The sequence below is a fragment of the Amblyomma mixtum genome, chromosome 10 (genome assembly GCF_055824585.1).
Source record: "Amblyomma mixtum isolate Tamu chromosome 10, ASM5582458v1, whole genome shotgun sequence".
Lineage (NCBI taxonomy): Eukaryota > Metazoa > Arthropoda > Arachnida > Ixodida > Ixodidae > Amblyomma > Amblyomma mixtum.
The window spans coordinates 19,896,778-19,915,516 of NC_143021.1; the positions used below are offsets into that span (position 1 = coordinate 19,896,778).

General features: G+C 46.1%; 1 protein-coding gene across 1 annotated transcript in view; it reads left to right on the plus strand.

Moving 5' to 3' along the window:
* The window catches only part of LOC149325292 (sodium-coupled monocarboxylate transporter 1-like), an 81,556-nt gene that overhangs the window by 46,332 nt on the left and 16,485 nt on the right, over positions 1 to 18,739 (plus strand). The window contains exons 6-8 of the mRNA XM_089562605.1: positions 8,831 to 8,968; positions 16,842 to 16,971; positions 17,147 to 17,235. Coding sequence (XP_089418731.1) covers positions 8,831 to 8,968; positions 16,842 to 16,971; positions 17,147 to 17,235 — 357 coding nt within the window. The remainder of the gene's footprint in view (positions 1 to 8,830; positions 8,969 to 16,841; positions 16,972 to 17,146; positions 17,236 to 18,739) is intronic.

Sequence of the window (18,739 nt, forward strand, 5' to 3'; positions counted from 1 at the left end):
TATGCATTGCCAAAAGAGTGTCTTTTGTTTTGTTGCACACGAAAGAAAAATTCAGTGTGTTAGCTCCCATTTCTAACAGACGCACAGAAGAAATTTTAAGACGTGTATCCGGAAGCTCCGCTTTCTGCGGTGGTGCAGGAATTCATTGAAGTACTCCGATGCTATTGGGGATCTTCTATTCGTATAACTGTAAAAGAGTTGGCGTCCAGACAGTGGCATTGCCATTAAAGTTATACTAGGAAAACAACAGATAGCAAGATCCGAGTGCCTGCTATCCCCTTGTCAAGCCCTCCTAACTGTGAAGTGGCTCTACACTAAAGTCGCACTATCAAGGCACATACAGCTCCGTAGCTGTATTCAGATTCCAAACCGCACCCTCAATTCTTCGTCAAGCTTGAAACCAGCGCCTCCCTCACCCCAGATTTCCTGCACCTTTTCCAGCGTTAGGTTAAGACCTTCTGCCCCAAGTGACCTACACATTAAGCAGTTCTGGAACATTGTCTCGCTGTGTCTTTTAGCCTTCCAAACTCCCTTCTTCCTCTCTCCTCAAACCCTCCTACCTGTATAACGCACAGAAATTATGGACAAGCGCATTTTTTAATTCAGATGTTGTCTACGAACGCAATTTTTTCGCATTTTGTAAGATTTCACCCTAAGAATTTTTGTGTCCGCATATCTCTAGTCGGCACATTTGTAGTTATCTAGTTATGCTATTTGTGCTTAAAAATGCTTCACATTGGTTTGCTATTGCAGTCTGAGCTACTTCGCGCGAGTGCTGCACGAACTTTAAACGGAAGTTATTGCAACACATCTTAAGGTTAGACCATAATTCCCCTTATAATGATAAGAGTGCTTTACAGTATTTCACAACTTCCTCACAGCTGCCTCTTACAATATTCGACAACTGCCTCACCAACGCTTCCTCGCGCTCTTGTCTAGGATCGTCTGAGCGCCTAATCGATCGCTCTTAAATGTGGCAATTTCTCCTTCTCGGTCTCTCATCCGTAGTGGGCAGAAAAGCACTGATATTACGGGCCCACAAAAACTTATTCTGCATCACTGCCTCGACGTGTTCGACTCAAGTCTTTTACGAATAATTCTTTAGTCCCTGTATTTGCTCACAAATATTCAGAGAAACACTTTCCCATGCCCTAAACCCAATATGTAAGCTACTACGCAAGCTCAACACCAACTTACTGCTTTTGCCAAGGTCGCCGGACCTCCTGTTAAATGCTATAATTGTTCGCGAGCGCCCCCAAACAGCGACCTGCCTCCTAGAAAAGCATCCTAGGAAAACGTGATTGCTTCGGCCCTTGCAGGTGGCTGCCAGCTTCTGGTTCACTGTGCAGCTCACATTCCAGTCGAACCGGCTTCTGAACTAAAGCGGTGCAGACACAAAATTTCTAAAGGAAAAATTCCTGCGATTGATTTCACGGGTATAGGGAAATTCGTTCAAGCAAGTTTCAGTTGCAGGCGTTGAGTGGAACGTAGGGATAATATGATTTTGAAGGTTGCCCCCAGAACCACTCGGCCCTTCCACATGCATCGAGTGACGTCAGAGGGCACGTGTCGCAGTTAAAGTAACGTCAATGAACCCAGCGACTGTTCCCAGGAAGAACCACTGCTAGCTGCCGACGCCGCGGCGTCATCAGTAGCGTGCTATACCAGGTTGCCAGGTCAGTCATGAAATCAAGGCGCTCTTCAGCTCCGGTGCCGACCGAAACCGAAACTACCGGTACAAATTCGTTCGTAATTAGTTATTGACGCTACTGACTGGAAGAGGAGGAGGAGGAGTGTTGAAGCGCAAGCTCTACGAATCTGCCTCTGACTACCTAAATGTGCCTCAACGGCAGCCACTATTCTTGTCGCTGGGAAGCATTATGTTACTTCATACATTGCTAATGAAACCATGGGAACACACATTCGGCACCTCAACGGCAGCCAATATTCTTGTCGCTGGGGAGTATCCTGTTACTTCATACATTGCTGCTGAAACCGTGAGAACACACATTCGGCACCTCACGCGAGGTCCGAGTCATCATCTTGAAGCTCTTCCCATACTCAGACTACATACTGCATTTGCAAAAGTAATTCAAGCTCGTCGTGCCCATCTTCCTTCACAGTTTGCACAGGCATCAAGACCATGCTCACCCATATGGAGTCGCCATGAACCTCGTGTGCACCTTTTTATTCTGGGAATTACTAAGAAATCTGATTTATCATTGCCTGCTCTAAAACAATTGACACTGCATCATCTGCATTTTAACCATAAACACCGCATATATGTCTACACAGATGGCTCGGTCATTTCAACAAGCTCTTCTGGGTCTGTGGTGATACCGGCCAGGTCTATTTTAATGAAAGTGATGACTACCTATCCCATCTCTTCAACTGGTGCAGAACTAGCTGCCCTACGGGCTCTCGTTCAATTCATCAGTCCGCAGTCTGGACATGACTCGACAGTTTTCACCGACTCTAAAGGAGCCCTTCAAGGCGTGCAAGCTGCACTACGCTGCTGGTCACATGAACAACTCGTTGCAGAAATCCGCAACCTGTACCATGACGCCACATTGAAAGGACATGACTTAATTTTCCAGTGGCTGCCGCGCCACTGCGGTATTCATGGTAAAAACCAGGCTGACGAAGCTGCCCGTTCTGCCAACAATGACGTATCCCTGTCAATATCCCTGTAACGAGATCTGACGCAGCGTTTGGGCTTAGTTTCTCGAGGCAGGAGCTTACACTTTCAGCGTGGAACCCGGGAGAGTTCTGCAACCGTCGCCTCATGACATTGGACCCTGGACTGCGCCTCCGTCTACCGTGTGATATAACGCGTCGTGAAGCAAGATTACTGTTTTGTCTATGGCTTGGCGTTGCCTTCACAAATAAATATGATTTCCGGATAGCACAGGCCGACAGCCCTTCTTGTGTAAACTGTGCCTGAGAAGAGACAATCACTCATCTATTGCGTGAGTGCCCTGTCTTTGTGACCGAAAGACATAAGCTGCGTTGTGGTCTGGACCGCCTTCCCAGGTAGCACACGGCAGCGGGCCAATACTGGAAATCCACTGGCAAAGCGTGGCCCTAACTAGGCCCAGAGTTGCCAGTGAGCATCCGATATTGGTTGTGCCACTCCTTAGCACATCCAACAATGGCCCTGGTTGTCCGTCGCTTTACCAGTATTGGCTGAGCCGTAATTAGATCCTGGCTATCATGGGCCAGGTTAGCCAGGATTGCCCCACTGTTTGCTGTTTTTCCGAAATCTATGTTCAGTGACAAAGCTAACGAGGCCATTTCTAAGCTCTTCAACTGTCAGGCAAACCAGTCACTGTCTAGGCTCAAAACTCAAGCAAAAAAGTTGTGTAAGAAGCTAAGTCTTGATGGGGTAGTGAAAGCGATAGAAAGCAGCAAGCGAAATCACCTCGAGGTCTTTTTCAGTGCGAAAACGCACAAACCGGACGTCCCTCTAAGGGTAATCATTTCAGAAAATGACACTTGGCACAAGTCAATCGCCTTATTTTTACAAGAGAAACTAAACCTGTTAACAATCAAGGATCCGTACCTTATAAAAAATTCGGAAGAAGTAATAGCTTCCTTAACACACAACCTGACAAGGGCTTTCAAGCCTTCTCAATCGATATTAAAGATCTTTACTATTCACTACCCCACGCAGGCTTGCTTAAGTGCGTCGAAGATAGCATAGACGATTTAGGAGTAATAGTTTTCCAGAACGCTACAGGAGTGTCTGTACAGAATTTTTTAGGTCTTTTAGCTTTTTATCTCCAGTCCACTTTTAACAGCTGGAAGGGCAAACCCTACCTGCAAAAACAGGGGGTTTGTATTGGCTCGTGCCTAGCACCGGTTTTGATCAACTTGTACCTAGCAAGTGTTGACAGAATCATCAATGATTGCCTAATTGGTTACAAAGTGACCAGAGTTTTCAGATATGTGGACGATTTTCTCATCCTCATCGACAGTAGCTCTGATGACCTAAACAAAGTATCATCTGATGTAACAGAAGCTTTTAATGAATGCCTCGACCCACTTCAGCTGACCTGTGAATATCCTGAAAACAAAGAAATTCGCTTCCTTGATATCAAATTCGTATGTGGTGAAGAACACACTTGCTGGAGCTATGCCCCTCGTGCCAACAAATCCTTGCTTGATTACAATTCGGCGCACTCTAAATTGATAAAAAGAGGCATTGTCAACACGTGCTTCAGAAAGGCTCTGGAGAAGTCGTGTGGGCACCAGGTGAACAGTAGTTTTCAGGAACAGGTAAAACGGTTACAAGAGGCTGGGTATCCTAACGCCATTTTGGTGTCAGTGGCTGAGGGGACGATTCGTAAGGATAAATCCAAATGTCAAACTCTGCCTGAGAAATATAGGAAAACAGCGGTAATTCCGTACATGCACAGGATTTCCCATAATCTAAAAAAGATAGGTCAACGAGTAGGCGTTCAGGTAGTGTTTTCGGCCCCAGATAAACTGGCAAAACTATGTAAGATGACAAATCCGTACTCTGTGAAGGTTGTACAAAGAACCACACCAAGAAATTTGTTGACTGCGCAGAAGGTGTTGTGTATTCCTTGCCACTGTCATGTGGTAAGGTGTACGTAGGCCAAACCGGGAGGGGCCTAAACGAGAGGCTACGGGAGCACAATAGGAATATAGAAAATAAAAAAGGTAATCTATCAGAACACTGTGAGGAATGCAACCCAGATGCATGCATGCCGAAGTTCGATGAATGCCAGGTTATTAACAGAAGCAGGAAACAGCTAACACGGGAGATTGTTGAAGCAAAACGAATAAAAAACTTAGAAGATAAGTGTGTAAGCATCCCATCTGTATATTTATCAAAGAAAGAGATGATTTTTCTTGATGGCTTGTACAAAATGTGAAAAGTGACTTGCGGTGTGATAGGATAGTGGGAAGATATTTTGATGCTTGCGCAGTATTTAAAAACTGTTTGTGCATTACATAAAGATTCAGTTGAAAGTTAGCACATGTGTTGTCGTCTTCGTTGTGTCCTCGTCTCGAGCGCTACAGTTTTTCCCTTTTTTTAGTTAGCGGGCTAACCCGCCACCCCGCGAAGCGCTTTTTTTTCTTTTTGGTTGTCACTTCCTCAAAGCTATTTTCCCTCGCGCGCAGCTACGTGCTTCGCTGTTCGTGCACCCTTCCACGATCTCCCTGCCTCCACCTTTCGGCTCGAGGACTTTTCTCGGAACCACAAAACCTGTGTAAAGGAAAACGACTCTATCCCCTCCAGCCAACCCCTCCCCCCCCACCATCGTCTCCACTGCTCGTCTTGGAACCGCGCGACGCATCACAATAAGACATTCTTGACTCCACGGCGGAGCCCAACCACGTGCACAACCAACACGACGAAAATGCATGCACACTCAAGCTAGCACCGTTCATAGTCTGTGCACGCGAAAAGCCACGCTCATATATTAGGAGAGCTCCGACGCTGTTCGTACCGCCTGCAAGATCTTATTTGTAAGTACTAAAACTCTTTTATCTTGATATACGTCTGGAAGTTAAAGTGGTTTTTGTAGTAAACGTTGCTTTGACTACATGCGCCTTTATTTTTTCGGCAGGAAAACAGAGCGAGCCAAAAAGCATGAGGACGACTTCTGTGTACCCACTCTCATTGCGAAATGGCTTGCTTGACGTCGTGCGCAGTGGAATTGGGGCCGAATGGTGAGAATTTAATTTTTCGTCTTTGGTGAGATGAACTCACTGAAGATTCACTACTTTCGCTAACAGCGGGTTTGAACTGATATGACCTGAGATGGGATGCATTCGGGAATATGTCCTTTACCGCTTATGCACGACTGAAAACAGAACCGCTTAATTAATTTTCCACTGCAGACCAGTTGGTAAGAATATGTGTAATACTTCCGTACTGTTTCTCTTTGCCTTCTACACTTGCAGACTCAATAGAAAATCCGCAATTTCTGGTTAAAGCTTTTGCCCAAGTTCTCTCGCAATGAAAAAGGGCATTACTCTGGACTATCAGACTAGTATTTTTGTGTGGTTTGCAAGTCGCAGTTTGGAATCCAATTATAGCATGCATGCGAAGCGACTAATGTAAAACAAAGGTGCCCTGAGTCCTTGCGTTCAGCGTATTTCGCAAAACATCGCAAGCCGTATTTTTAACCCTATTAAAAAAAAGTAATCAAAAATGTTGTTTTGACGTCTATGTGGAAGAGACGCTACAACCTGTGCATATTTACTTGAATAAAAATTTTGCTCGCAATTTAGAGATACGAGTTATGATATTAAAACATAATAATACATTAATCTGTTTTCAATATCACATTAATTTGCTTATCTCGCATTGAATATATTTACTGGAAGTGCGACACGACACATTGGACTAAATTAAACCATTTGGTATAAGAGAAGTTTAGTAAATTAATTTTTCCACTTTGTGCAACTAATGTGGTGCTGGTTCTTAAGAATAAATTTAAAATTATCCTGTAAAATAATGTTACGTGACGGCAAGCGATGAAGAAAGGACTGCATGACCGATGGCGATGATATGATTTAATGTCTGCGAGCCTAGCACGAGCGCTCCTGCCCATGCCACTGCCCTCTTCGTCGTCTTCTAGTCCGTCACATGACTCGGGGCCACGAAGCGATCGTCCCGATCGCGCGAACTAGAAGAATGCCACAGACGATGACAAGCAGGACGTGACGATGGGCGTGGCAGAACATATGAACAGAGAAGAGAAGATGAAGGGCTTGCCGTCACGATGACTTGCTAGTGTCTTCACGATGACTGTGTTTCACAAAATTCGGTGTTATTTAATCATTTTGGTTTTTGTTCTGTGATGGCCATAATTCAACTTACCATGACATCATGCATTTCGATCGTTGCAGACTTGGCGCTTCGTGAGGCCATCGTGCAAGAGCTGGACGAGGAATTTGTTTGAATGCAGTCCAGCAGCCCTCTTGCAAGTGGAGTGCAATGATTACTTCGGATATGACTGATCAGTTCACTGGAGGACAGCTCCGTTGAACATTTTATGGATGCCTTAGCCGTGCCGCAGCAGCTTGCCCAGATGCTTTGCCCAACCTGATCGGCACGCACCAAACTTGAAAATAAATTGTTTTCCCACAGCCTCTGCCACCATGCTCTTGGGCCCCCTTTCTTTACTCCCCAGGGTGGCTGGTGGTAGCGCAAACCATCCTGTGCGGGCTAAAAGCGTGATTCTTGTAACTCAAAGCAATAAACGGGTCTTTTTTCTGGAATTCTTTCGCACCCTCTATTATGAATATTTGCTAGGTAGAATGGTATGTACATCCATCCACACTGCCGGTCATTGGCGAGTGGGTTAATTGCATGTGCCAGCGTTCGAAAGCTGGATGCCATTATTCGAAAGCTGGAAACCATTATTCGAAAGCTGGATGCCATTATTCGAAAGCTGGAAACCATTATTCGAAAGCTGGCTACCAATGTTTGAAAGTTGGCTACCAATGTTTGAAAGCTGGCTACCAATGTTTGAAAGTTGGATACCAGTATGAGACCTTTGCTGGCCCATGCTGCAGAACGAACATCGGTACTGCGTTGGCCGCTTGATCGTCCGAATATTGGCCCAAAACTGGCATGAAAGTAGGTCCAATGTGTAAAGTGGTAGCGCTCGGCCCAAATGCCAGGGTAGGACCGATGTTCGTGCCAATTTTTGCCAACAGTTGACCGACCTTCGGCCAATGTTGTTGTGCTGCCTGGGTTGATCCTCGCCCTTTCACAGAGGGCAAGATCACCGGTCCGCGGCCACAACAGAGGACTGCCATCAAGGCTTAGAAGGCACTATTTGTTTTCTTGAGAGAGACAGCCTTGATTGATAGATTGTAACTGTTTCCCGTTCCTTCTCTCTTCCTTCTTTAATGCCCTTATTCCCTTTCCCCTGTGCAGGGAAGCCAACCGGAATCCTTTCTGATTAACATCCCTGCCTTTCCTTCTCTCTGTATCTATCTGTCTAGACTAATAAAATGTTCTCCCTCATATGCCTCTGGTGCCGAAGCTTGTGAACAGCGACCACAAGGACACAGGCGGTGTCCTCAAATTGTGGAGTGCAGAACGGGTTTACTGCGAAATGGGTTGCGGCTGAGTGTAGCCATAGGTTGAAATTTTTTCTTGGAAATGCATCTTTATAATGTGATGGCAGCTTCAAAGGACGCTAAGTACAACTCCGTTCATTTTTCATTTTAGTTTCTTGTCCGGCTAGAATTGGCTGGGTTCATGTTTTTTAAGATGCAGAGAAAGATTTGTGGCTGACACAATTGAACAGAAAATAAAAAATGGCTCTCGTTCCTTTCAGGTAAAACACACAGCGTAATTAACGAAAACGGCTCCGTGATCACAATTTGCAAGCGAATGGCTGACTAGCCTAACTTCATGGATCGGCGAACTAGAACGCTGGAGGGCTTGCCAGAATTCATGTGAAAATGGCCTTAGCGGCAGAAACCATATTCATTTTATTTGTTTCCTAGCTACAAATATCTGTCTTTCCTCTGAAGTAGCCACTTTTTCTATGAAACTGCGGTAGCCTATTCATACCGGCCGACATCAGTTTGCCGTCGGAGTCACCGTAGTTCTCACTTTTGCCTCTAGTAATCAAGTGTTTAGTCCATAAAGGCAATAACGCTTTGTTTGCTTTCATTGCCGTGTAATATATATACGTCGAGTGTAAACAGTATATGTTTGAAGTGACATTTTATCTCTTGTACATTTCCAAGCACTTCTTAGCTATGACTTATGGCAAATATCTGTTTTGGTAGCATACACATAAAAATAAACGTTTTCTCCTGTTCTCTCTAGCACCGAGTTCAATCTCACTCACGACGAGAATGTGTGGGTCGCCCTGTCGTCGATGGCGGCTGCTTTCTACCGTGTCAGCATGGACCAAGTGGTCATGCAGAGGGGTTTGGCTTCTAGAACACTCGCCAACGCACAAAGGTAAAAAAAACATGCTAAGTTATCTTTACGAAGAAGCTAAAATTAAAAAATGACTCAAATGACAAATAGAATAAAACTAAAATTGATGTTTAGGGGACTTCTTTAACATTTTAAGCTGTTTAATAGATAAAAAACTTGTATCCATGCATAGGTGGAAGCTCATAGCATTGGTAGGCAAAAAAAATGCCACAAAATGATTTAAATTTACAGTAACAATTGAAACTTTGATGATGGTTCAACGTGCTTAACTTCTTACAGAACAAGAGACGTAAAAGTTGTGCTGTAAAAAGTCAAGTGCGTTCAACAATGGTGAACAACCTACAAGGCCCAATTCGGCCCACTGAAACTTTCAACATATTTAACAACAAAAGAGGTGACATATACTGCATGCTGTTTTAATGTATGTTGGCTCCAATGAAGCTTGTTGTTGGCTTCCAAGCCGTGTATTTTGAAAAACTGATTCCGTATGTTGCGATTTTAAGAAGACCACTTTGGGAAGCATTGCTTTAGGTTTTAAAGGGTTTAACGCCCCAAAGCAACTGAGGCTTTGAGGAACGCCTTAATGCAGGGCTCCGGAAATTTCGACGACTTCGGGTGAATATCGGCGAGAAGCGGTAATGTTGCTGAGCGTTGTAACTTAGAGAATCATTCGCAAAGATATGCTCAGGAGACGCCCATGCGTTTGTGCGTAGTCGCACTTTTCCGTGCTTCAGCACACGACTGGCGGTCTCCGCTAACCTCAACGGAGATGCACACGGGACCTTTACAATGTGTTTACTGAGTCTAGACATGATCAACAATCAAATGTTTGATGGTTTTATAAACAATGAAAAATTGCCTGAAGATGATATATCATTTAGCATCTAGCATTTAGGGAAATGTTAGTAACAGCGGGTGGGAGCTTCACTAACGTTGAAAATTCCTTTCTTGTTTTCGTTTAGAGTAAAAACAGAACATGCATTGATGCCTTTCAGAACGCAAAGCGCCAAATACAATCTGCAGCTGGATAAGATACGAGGTCGTTGTGATGAAACATGTTAGCTGACCATTCGTTTTGAGAGCAATGTTATGAATTAGACATTTTTTGCTCATGTTGCAGAACATGTATTTTGAAATATGTAAGTACCATCTTAGACGGTGAAGCTTTGGACGAGGTTGAAGGACAATAACATTGTCGGAGCGCCGAGAAGAGAACGGGAGCCGAGTGCCCAGTAGTGGACAATATATTAGTTATCATTTCTCGCACTAGTTCCAAAGAAATCCTGATTTCTCACACTAGTTAAAAAGAAATTCTGAAACTCAAAAAGGCTCGCATATCTGAATATTTTATCGGCCGCCACCTAAACCTGGTGTCACCAGCAGTAGAGGGCGCCTTGTATAGCGGCACCGCATTTTTATTTCGTCGAAGTATGGGTTGATGATGCACAATATGTCCCGACGGAGGACACGTTGTTGCCGGAAAATCGTAATAAAAATTACCAGGTTTTTTTCTTTTGGCACTGTATCCTATTCCTAGGCGCAAGAGATTGATCGTTCTTTGCAGCACATAGCACTAAGGCATTTTGAGTGTGCTACCCGCTGATAGCAGCGCGGCAGAGGCAACCATAATGTGGACAGGGAAGGGCCAGCATTGAGGAAAGTGCGTTAGAGTAGTGGTCATATATTCAGATTTAGTAAGGCACATTCCGGCTGGCTCTAACTGCGATAACAAAGTTCTCCCAATTTCTACAACAGATGAAGCCACTGGCACTGGTCAGACGCCATATGGGTTTTGCTGAAGCCAAAGTGTGTAGAAATGCTTGGACGTTGAGGCGCGACGGGATACCAAAATATTTCTCACGTACCTGCAGAGGAAATGGTAGTGTTGCGACACAGGTAGCATGGCCGGACTGGTGATGGGACGAGCAGGATGGGAGACTGGGTTAGGAGGAAGGCAAAGAAAACTTTATACAATTATTTACATTATTTTCAAAAGAGCGGCTGAGAAAGACTCTCAGTGGAAGGGAACTTCTTCGGAATTAACAGGCGTCTCTCGGTCACACTCACAGCCGAGTTAAATAGGGTTCGGATTCCCCAGATCCCTGACTGGGGAATAAAGTTCGTAGAACGCTGTCCAATCGGATGGACATATGTGGACGCTGGTGCTACCACCCACGGCAGGGGCGGTGCTGGTCTGTACCGCTCTCACGCCGCTCGGTCGATGGGAAGGGGTAAATGCTGAGTAATCAAACACAGCTGGAAACGAATCTCCCACAGTCTACCAGCAGGTGAACGTCCTCGTGCTTCCCCGCCGGATGTCCAAAACACGAGCCCTCTGCCAAGGACATAGCTGTTTACCACTCCGTCGGCCGGCGATCCGAGGGTTGACTCGGCCTGATGCCAACACCGTCGCCGCTGCTTCCGCCGCTGTTTGCCGCTGCTAATGCCTTCGCCAGCGCCCGTGGCATCTTCGGCCTTCGCCGGTCTTCGACTTTCGTCGCCGCCGCCGTGGTCACCTCCGCTCAAGGAAGTCCGCTGCCCTAATCCACTTAGGCCAGGAGGGGGCATCACAAGCACTACACGGGTCTGCCGCCGTCGCTGCTTGCTCGTTGCTGCTTGCCCGGGCCCACGTGGCAAGAAGTACGATCATGACAGTAGTGACAATCTAAACTATTCCCCCCCCCCCCCCCCCCGGGTGCTCCCTGATTTTTGTGAGCCACATGCGCGGATGTGGCTAGAGGTCCATCAAGGAGAAGCAGAAGGTGCCCACGCTTCATGAAACATGCTTTTCATCGCCGTAAATATCTTATGAGAGTCGTCATGTCCTTTTAACGCCTTTTGTCCGCTGGTCTCGATTTATGAGCAAATCAGTGGCACAAGTAACGCCAGCAGAGCTGAACACTTGGCAAACAACGGGGCACGCAACAGGGCCGCGCAGAAACAACATTGTAACAACTGTTTTCATAGCTTGAGCGCCTCTTTCAGTGACGCGGTTGTCAACTTGTGAAGATGAGTTAGAAAGCCACCTTGCCCCTTCAGCAGATTTGATAACATCAGTGGAGCATGCTTCTAAAAAAAAGAGGTCTAGTGTTCTTGCATCAGGTTACACATCTGACCCACCGAGCGGTTCATGGACACAGTGGGGTGGATGAGCGCAGAGTCAAGCCGGTTGATGGGAGTTGGATGGATGGAAACAACTTTATTAAACACACACACACACACAAAAAAAATCTTTCAGGGCGGTCCCCTACTGGTCCATGACCTTAACAATATTCTGTATTCATTCTCTTACTGGGCTATTACAGAAACACAGAAGCAACGTATATAGTCCGTCTTCGATAAAGTGTACAAAGCAGCTCCACGGCTATCTGCGCAAGCGCGTACACAAAGTTTATGCCAAAGGGTTCTGCATTCCTCTTCGCGAACTCCATCGACTTCACTGGGTGCGTCATGTTGGTGGCTTGTCCTGCTCTGAGCCATGTTTCTACAACGACCGGCATTCGACCCATTGTATTTTCGTTACGTCTCCCCGTTACGCTTCACGCCCACTGACCCCGGCATGCATGCTGGCCGTCGCCAGGCCCTTGCCCCGCAGGAAAGCTCATTTCCTGCCCATGCTGTCACGTAGATGCTTCTCATTTCCTTTCTGTCGGTGCCATAGCTTCTTTCATCGTGACGCAGTTCGTAACTATTCATATAACTTCGACGTTGGCTCCTACACCAAACCAACATCGAGCATGTCTCTCAGGAACCGTTCGCCCGCCTCCTTTTTACTGCATCTCCAGACTCGGTCAAGTTGCCACGCATGATCCACCTAGTGAATTACCCGAAGCGGAGGCCTTCTAGCACAAAAAGGCCAGTAAGGCAATATATCATTCCGCTTTCTTGTGGAACGTTGTATCACGCCCGTATTTGGCGCTCTAGTAATGACTGCCTGCGAGAGCTGTTGTTGCTTTTAAAATGCTTAGTGATGAAACTGAGTATGAAACCACTAGTTGGAGTCCTTGTTTCAGAATTCTATTCGGCGAAGCTGCGACGGCTCTAACGAGAGCACTGCGTAGCAATGAACGCCCTGAATGGCGGAGGCAGTTTGGTTGACCACTGTCGGCGTTGAAATCACTGTCACGATAAACAGAAATACGAAGAGCACTGCACTGCACGCTCCACTCTTCGTATTTTTGATCACGCTTGTACCGGGGCAGTAAGAATAACAAAAAACGCTACACTCGCCCATAACATCCACGACAGAGTTGTTTTTCGCTTAAAGAACAGAATCATTCGTTTACTCTCCGGCTTACGCGCGTGCTCAACCTGCGTCGTACACGTGTCTGGCTGAACCGTGACAAGCAGCTGCCTTCAAAAACGTGTCAGGTTGAAAACCGGCTTGCCGGTTCTCTCGCTCTCAGCCAGCCTGCAAGCCGCTTTTCAACATGACATGTTTTCAAAGCCAGCGTGCTTGTCACGTTACAACCAGACACGTGTATTACGCAGGTTTAGCACGCAGGCTGGAAACTATTTGAATACTTTTGTAATTTGAACGAAAAAAATAACTCCATCAATGATCCCGTTCTCAGCAACTAGCATACCCAAAAGGGTTTATGCTCTGTGCGCTTGTTATATAGCGGGGAGAGTTAGTAAAGACAATGCGGAAAACAGAATTCCAAAGTATTTTAGGCCGCATCTTAATAGCTCTGTTTTTTTTTGCTTGTCTCCACTGTCTCCTAGTTGTTTTGCTGCAGACGGTGTGGCTCCCTCAGCCTGCCATTTATGTTCTTTTTTTGTGCAAATATAGCTAGTTGCTGCCCAGCGCTTGTGGTGCCCGGCTCCCTGCATTTTAGTCTTTCGAGCTGCTCCTTGTTTCCTTTTGTCGTAGCGCTGATGGTGTGAGATATTCAAGCGATTCCTTGTCGCGGCGTGCTAAATGAGATCGGTGAGCGTGGGTGCAATTGAGTGCTCAATACACACATTTCCATTGCTTGGAAACCTTGCAGAAAACTTACGCCTTTCTTATTAGTTTCGCTGCGAGTCACTTGAAGAAAGGTCCGTGCACTGAACGAAGCAGCGCAGATATACGAGTATTGAAAGCCTAAGCAATGTGCCCAAAATACAAGAAAAGCTCAGCGATTTCACTTCATTTCTCTTGCCGCATATCGCTCCAGCGCAATAAAATTTTCTCAATTCTAAACACTGCAGAACTCGCTTAATAGATCATTCAAATAAAACTAAATAATGTGAGTGCCGATTTGAGGTGCTAGCTAGTTTGACTGTGAAATTGCACTTGAAGGCTTATTGAAAATATGCTTTTCATATTCCAGTAACCCCAAGTGTTGTTTTGAAAGGGCGTTTTGAAGGAATAAATTACTCCTGTCCGTGTTTCGTTACATTTCATTTGAAAAGCCGTTCTAAAAAACGTCATCTCTAATTCACTGAAAATGATGTTTCTTTTCCTGAAATGGGTCAAGTGAGAATCTGCGCATAACGTCCAAGCACAGTCTTCTTTAGCGTGGTAGCGTCCTCTACGGTAAGATTTTGAGCACAAAGGAGTGAATGCATTATTCCGAAAAAAAAACCAACAACACGCTCACTTGGTGTCAGTCTTTACTTGAAGTAAAGCAGATTGCTTTTATTCGGGTTTTTCTTCAGTTCGGTTGCAGCTTGCGCGCATCTTTTTTTCTTCTGCCCTTCATGTTGTTTTGTTTGTGGAAAGTATTTCAAGTCTATTTCATGTTTACGCCGGTGTCAGCCCTTTGCGAACACAAAAATTATAACTCGGACCTGTAGCCGCTTTTATCAAGTGACAGAAAATAAACAAATGAATTTTAAATATATGCACCTCCTGAATAACAAACCATTCGAACATTCGCCCGAAACCCAAAAGCTTCTTGGGAGAATGAGCAAACTATATTATTATGGGTGGTTAGCTAAGCAGCAGGCGCGACAGGCCGCGGTCAGAACGCACGCCAAACGAAGTCACCCTAAACATTAGCTGCAATGTCCTCGTCGTCGTCAACTGCCCAGCTTCAAAACAGCGCCGTCTTCGCCTGGCGACTCTGCACCGTAACAATAATGAACGAAAGTAACACCGTTCTACAACTGCGTGGCAACTTTCGAATTCTAGTTACCTCACGGTTCAAGTGGTGGTAACGAAGTTAGAGAGCAAAAGCTTTTGTAAAACTTCGACTTTCATTGCGCAAATAAAGAGTAGCGTACGAGCGGTGGCTTGGGAATGACAGTGTGATTCAGCAATAGCACCAAAGGTAATTGCAGCGTCCCTCAAACTGCAGGGAACTGGAGAGAAAGAGCGTGAAGGGAATAATTGCGTGAGCTATAACTGCCGCTTTAAAGGGCAACTCCGGCGATTTTTCAGCCATTTTAAGTTAATGGCTGTTTTGTGTTCCTAAGAACCTCATGTAATGTGTACGATACAAAGTTTTCAAAAGCAGCCCCAAAATAATTTTTAAACACCAAAAAACGCACAACTCGAAACCGAAACCGCAAAACTGAAACCGGGGAGAAACCTTCGTGCGGTATTGACTGTGACGTCACTGGCGTGTTCGCCGCGCTGTGAAGTCGCCGAAGATATCGCAACTACCCTGAGCCGCGCTGTCGACATGACTGAAAGCGCGGAGAACAGCTTTTCCGAGACGCCCGAGTCTTTAGAAGACGACTCATTCAGCGATTTTAGACTGGGCGAGTCGCCTTTCATGTATGATCCACGGCCGCGCGAGCCAGCCGAGTCACACCACAGGCCGCGTCACCTATAGCTTGGAGATGGTCTTAACTCAGAGAAGTAATTACTTGAGTCATTTTCTCGTGTATGCACTTGTGACACAATCGTCAGAACAAAAGTTAATGCTATGCTCCCGCTGCCAGCTGTTCATGTGGCGAGTTCCGGCCGACCCAGCCCGATGAAAGAATCTGCTGCCGGAATGTTGCTGCGGTCCACAACGTCCTTACAGGGGCATGCATCACCAACAGTTCTCTCTTTGCTAAGCTTTGTATGGACGGCGAGCTTTTAGAAGGAAGTTCACGCCAGATACAGTTCTAAAATCCAATATACCGCTGACTCTTGACGGCCGCGCTTCGTTGAGCCGGCCGCTGCGATGGGCGGTTGTACTCGAATAACGCTGGCACAGAATATGCCTTCAAGCGCCGGTTGAACGAAGCCTTAGCGAGTCCAAAGCTCTCTCTGAAGTGCACGCTGCCTTCATAACTATCTGGCGCGAAATGTTCCGAGCGCAAGCGGGAATGCTTCCTCGGAGACCAGCTGACGCGGCAGACAGCTCTCACCCACTTGTCGCGAAGGTTCTTATCTCTAGGAAGCCTATGGTAGATCACGCCCGTTGTCAGAGACGAAGAATATGTGCACCCCTCCGCACAACAGAAGTTGCCGTGACCCATCACTGGGGCGTGCACATCACATCAGACACGTTGAGATGGCTCGAAATTGCACAGGTGGCCGAAATAATTCCCGATACCTCCCCTACGGCACCTCTTTTTTCCTTTCTCCTTTCACTTCTTCCTTACGTCGCGGTTCAGGTGTCCGTTACTGCGTCATTTACTTTCCTCAAAACCAATTTTCAGTTTTCCCCTGCACTGCCAAAGCCAGCGCGCGCCCGACCAGCTTGACACGCCGACACACCAGTGACGTCACAGTACAAGGTGGCCTGTAGAAGATGCTCGATCATTGGGTGCCTCTCGCGTCGAGGAGCGCTTGTCTTCAAAATTCGCTTGTGAAAAAACTACGCCGCTTTCAGGTGCGAAATTTTACATGAGATATCAGACTAGCATAAAGAATACGAAGTTAAGATTTCATTTCGATCGATGAACATCGAAAAATCGCCGGAGTTGCCCTTTAAGTGCCCGAATGTTCATTTCTGATAATTATTCGCAGGACAATTTTCACGGGATCCTTGCTTCTTCTTGCTGTCTACGCTGTTGAACTAGCCATGGTCTTTGCTCTGGTACTTTGGTTTCGAGGCTGCGACCCCAAGCTAGCCGGTGCCATAATTAGCCGCGATCAGGCAAGTTTTTCTCTAAACTTTTCATTACAGTGGGAAAAAGACAGATATATCTGGATGACCTTTTCAATAGTGATTTTGTTTCACTACTTGACTGCTAAAGCAGAGGCTGTGCAGCCCTGTCGGAATGAGGGTGATTTTCCCACCGGATGCTAAGTATTCTTCTCCCTTTCGACAGATTCTGCCCTTTTACGTCAAAAAGTACCTAACGGAATTCCCAGGGTTCACTGGTCTCTTCCTGTCTGCGGTAGTGACCGCTGCAACAAGGTGATTGCTGGCATTTTTCATTAACTAACTTTCATGCAATGAACGGACAGGTATTTATTGGTTTATGGGTTATGAGGGCTTAACGTCCCAAAGCGACTCAGGCAACCAGAGACGTCGTAGTGAAGGCTTCCGGAAATTTTGACCTCCTGGAGTTCTTTAACGTGTAGTGACATCGCATAGTACGCGGGCCTCTGTCATTTGGCCGGCATCGAGATGCGACCGCCGCGGCCGGGATCTATGCAGCGTCTTTCGGGTCAGCAGCCGAGTGCCATATGCAATGAGCCTCCAGAGAAGTATTTCATATGCGAAACATATTGGCTAACAAAATTTGCTTTCCACTATGTAAATTTCTCAAGTCGTAACCATAGATCCAGATTTATTGTTATTCAGAACCTGTATTCAATATCGGTAAAAAAAAAAACCCAATTGCAAAACTTATAGTATGACGTCGATGGTTCAGCAGAGAGAGAGAGAGAAAATTTCTTATTGGTTAAGTAAAAGTCGTCGGTGGGTGGCCCCTTTTTCAGGGCTCCTCTGGAAATTGCTAGCCGCCTGCTAGATTAGCCTGGGCGCCATGGTCATCGCTGGCCAGCATCTTCTCGGATGTCGGTTCGGGTGTGGGGTCTGGGAGTTTTGTTTGTCGGTCGCAGGCCCATGTTATATCAGCTCGGTGGTTTTATTGCCGCTCCACTGACGTTTCTATTTTTTTAAATTGGATGGGTGCACATTAATCTGTATGTGCAGGTTCGTGTACGTGCTTGTTTGTAATATTTTTCATGTGGTTCCCGTGGTCGTGTCTAGGCTTCTTTCTGAGGGAGGGTGGGATCTCCTGAACGCTCTGTATTTACTTGTTAGTTTAGGGTAAGTCATATGAAGGGGGGTAAGGACTTCCGCATACTGGGCGTTGACCTCCTAGAGGGAGAGTGCTCGGGTGGCTTCGTCCGCGTGCAGATTGGTCGTGACCTCTTCATGCCAGAGTACCGACATCGTTGTCTGTCATGGGTATTGGATGCGCGCACTGTGTATGCTTTCGGCAGTCTTTTATGATTTTCTTTGCTTGGCGGCAAATGCTTGGTGCAGAATCAGTGCACATTTTGGTGTGCGTTTTGGTTCTGTGGCTCGCTCTGTTCGCCATTTCGAGTGGCACTTCCTCTCACTCCCGGGTTGTGTTTTCGTGATTGTTAGTCCCTTATTTTACTGTTTCTCTCAACGCAGATAGCTGTGGATGTTTTAAATATATTTGTGGTTCTAACTGTGCATCTTGCCAAATTGTCGAATCTGGACCTTCTCTCATAGTACCCAGCTCTCTCTCTTATTCCCTTGTATATGATGAGATCCATGAGTTTAGGTGTGGGTGCTGCTTTGAGTAGCTTCCTACGTATCTCATTTGTTTCCTCCTCGTGGTTGGTTTCCTCTTAGTGGGTCGTTCTGCATGACAGCCGGCTCAGCAATTTTAGTCCAGATTTACTAGATCTAAATCTTTTATTTTGGGATTCAGAACAGC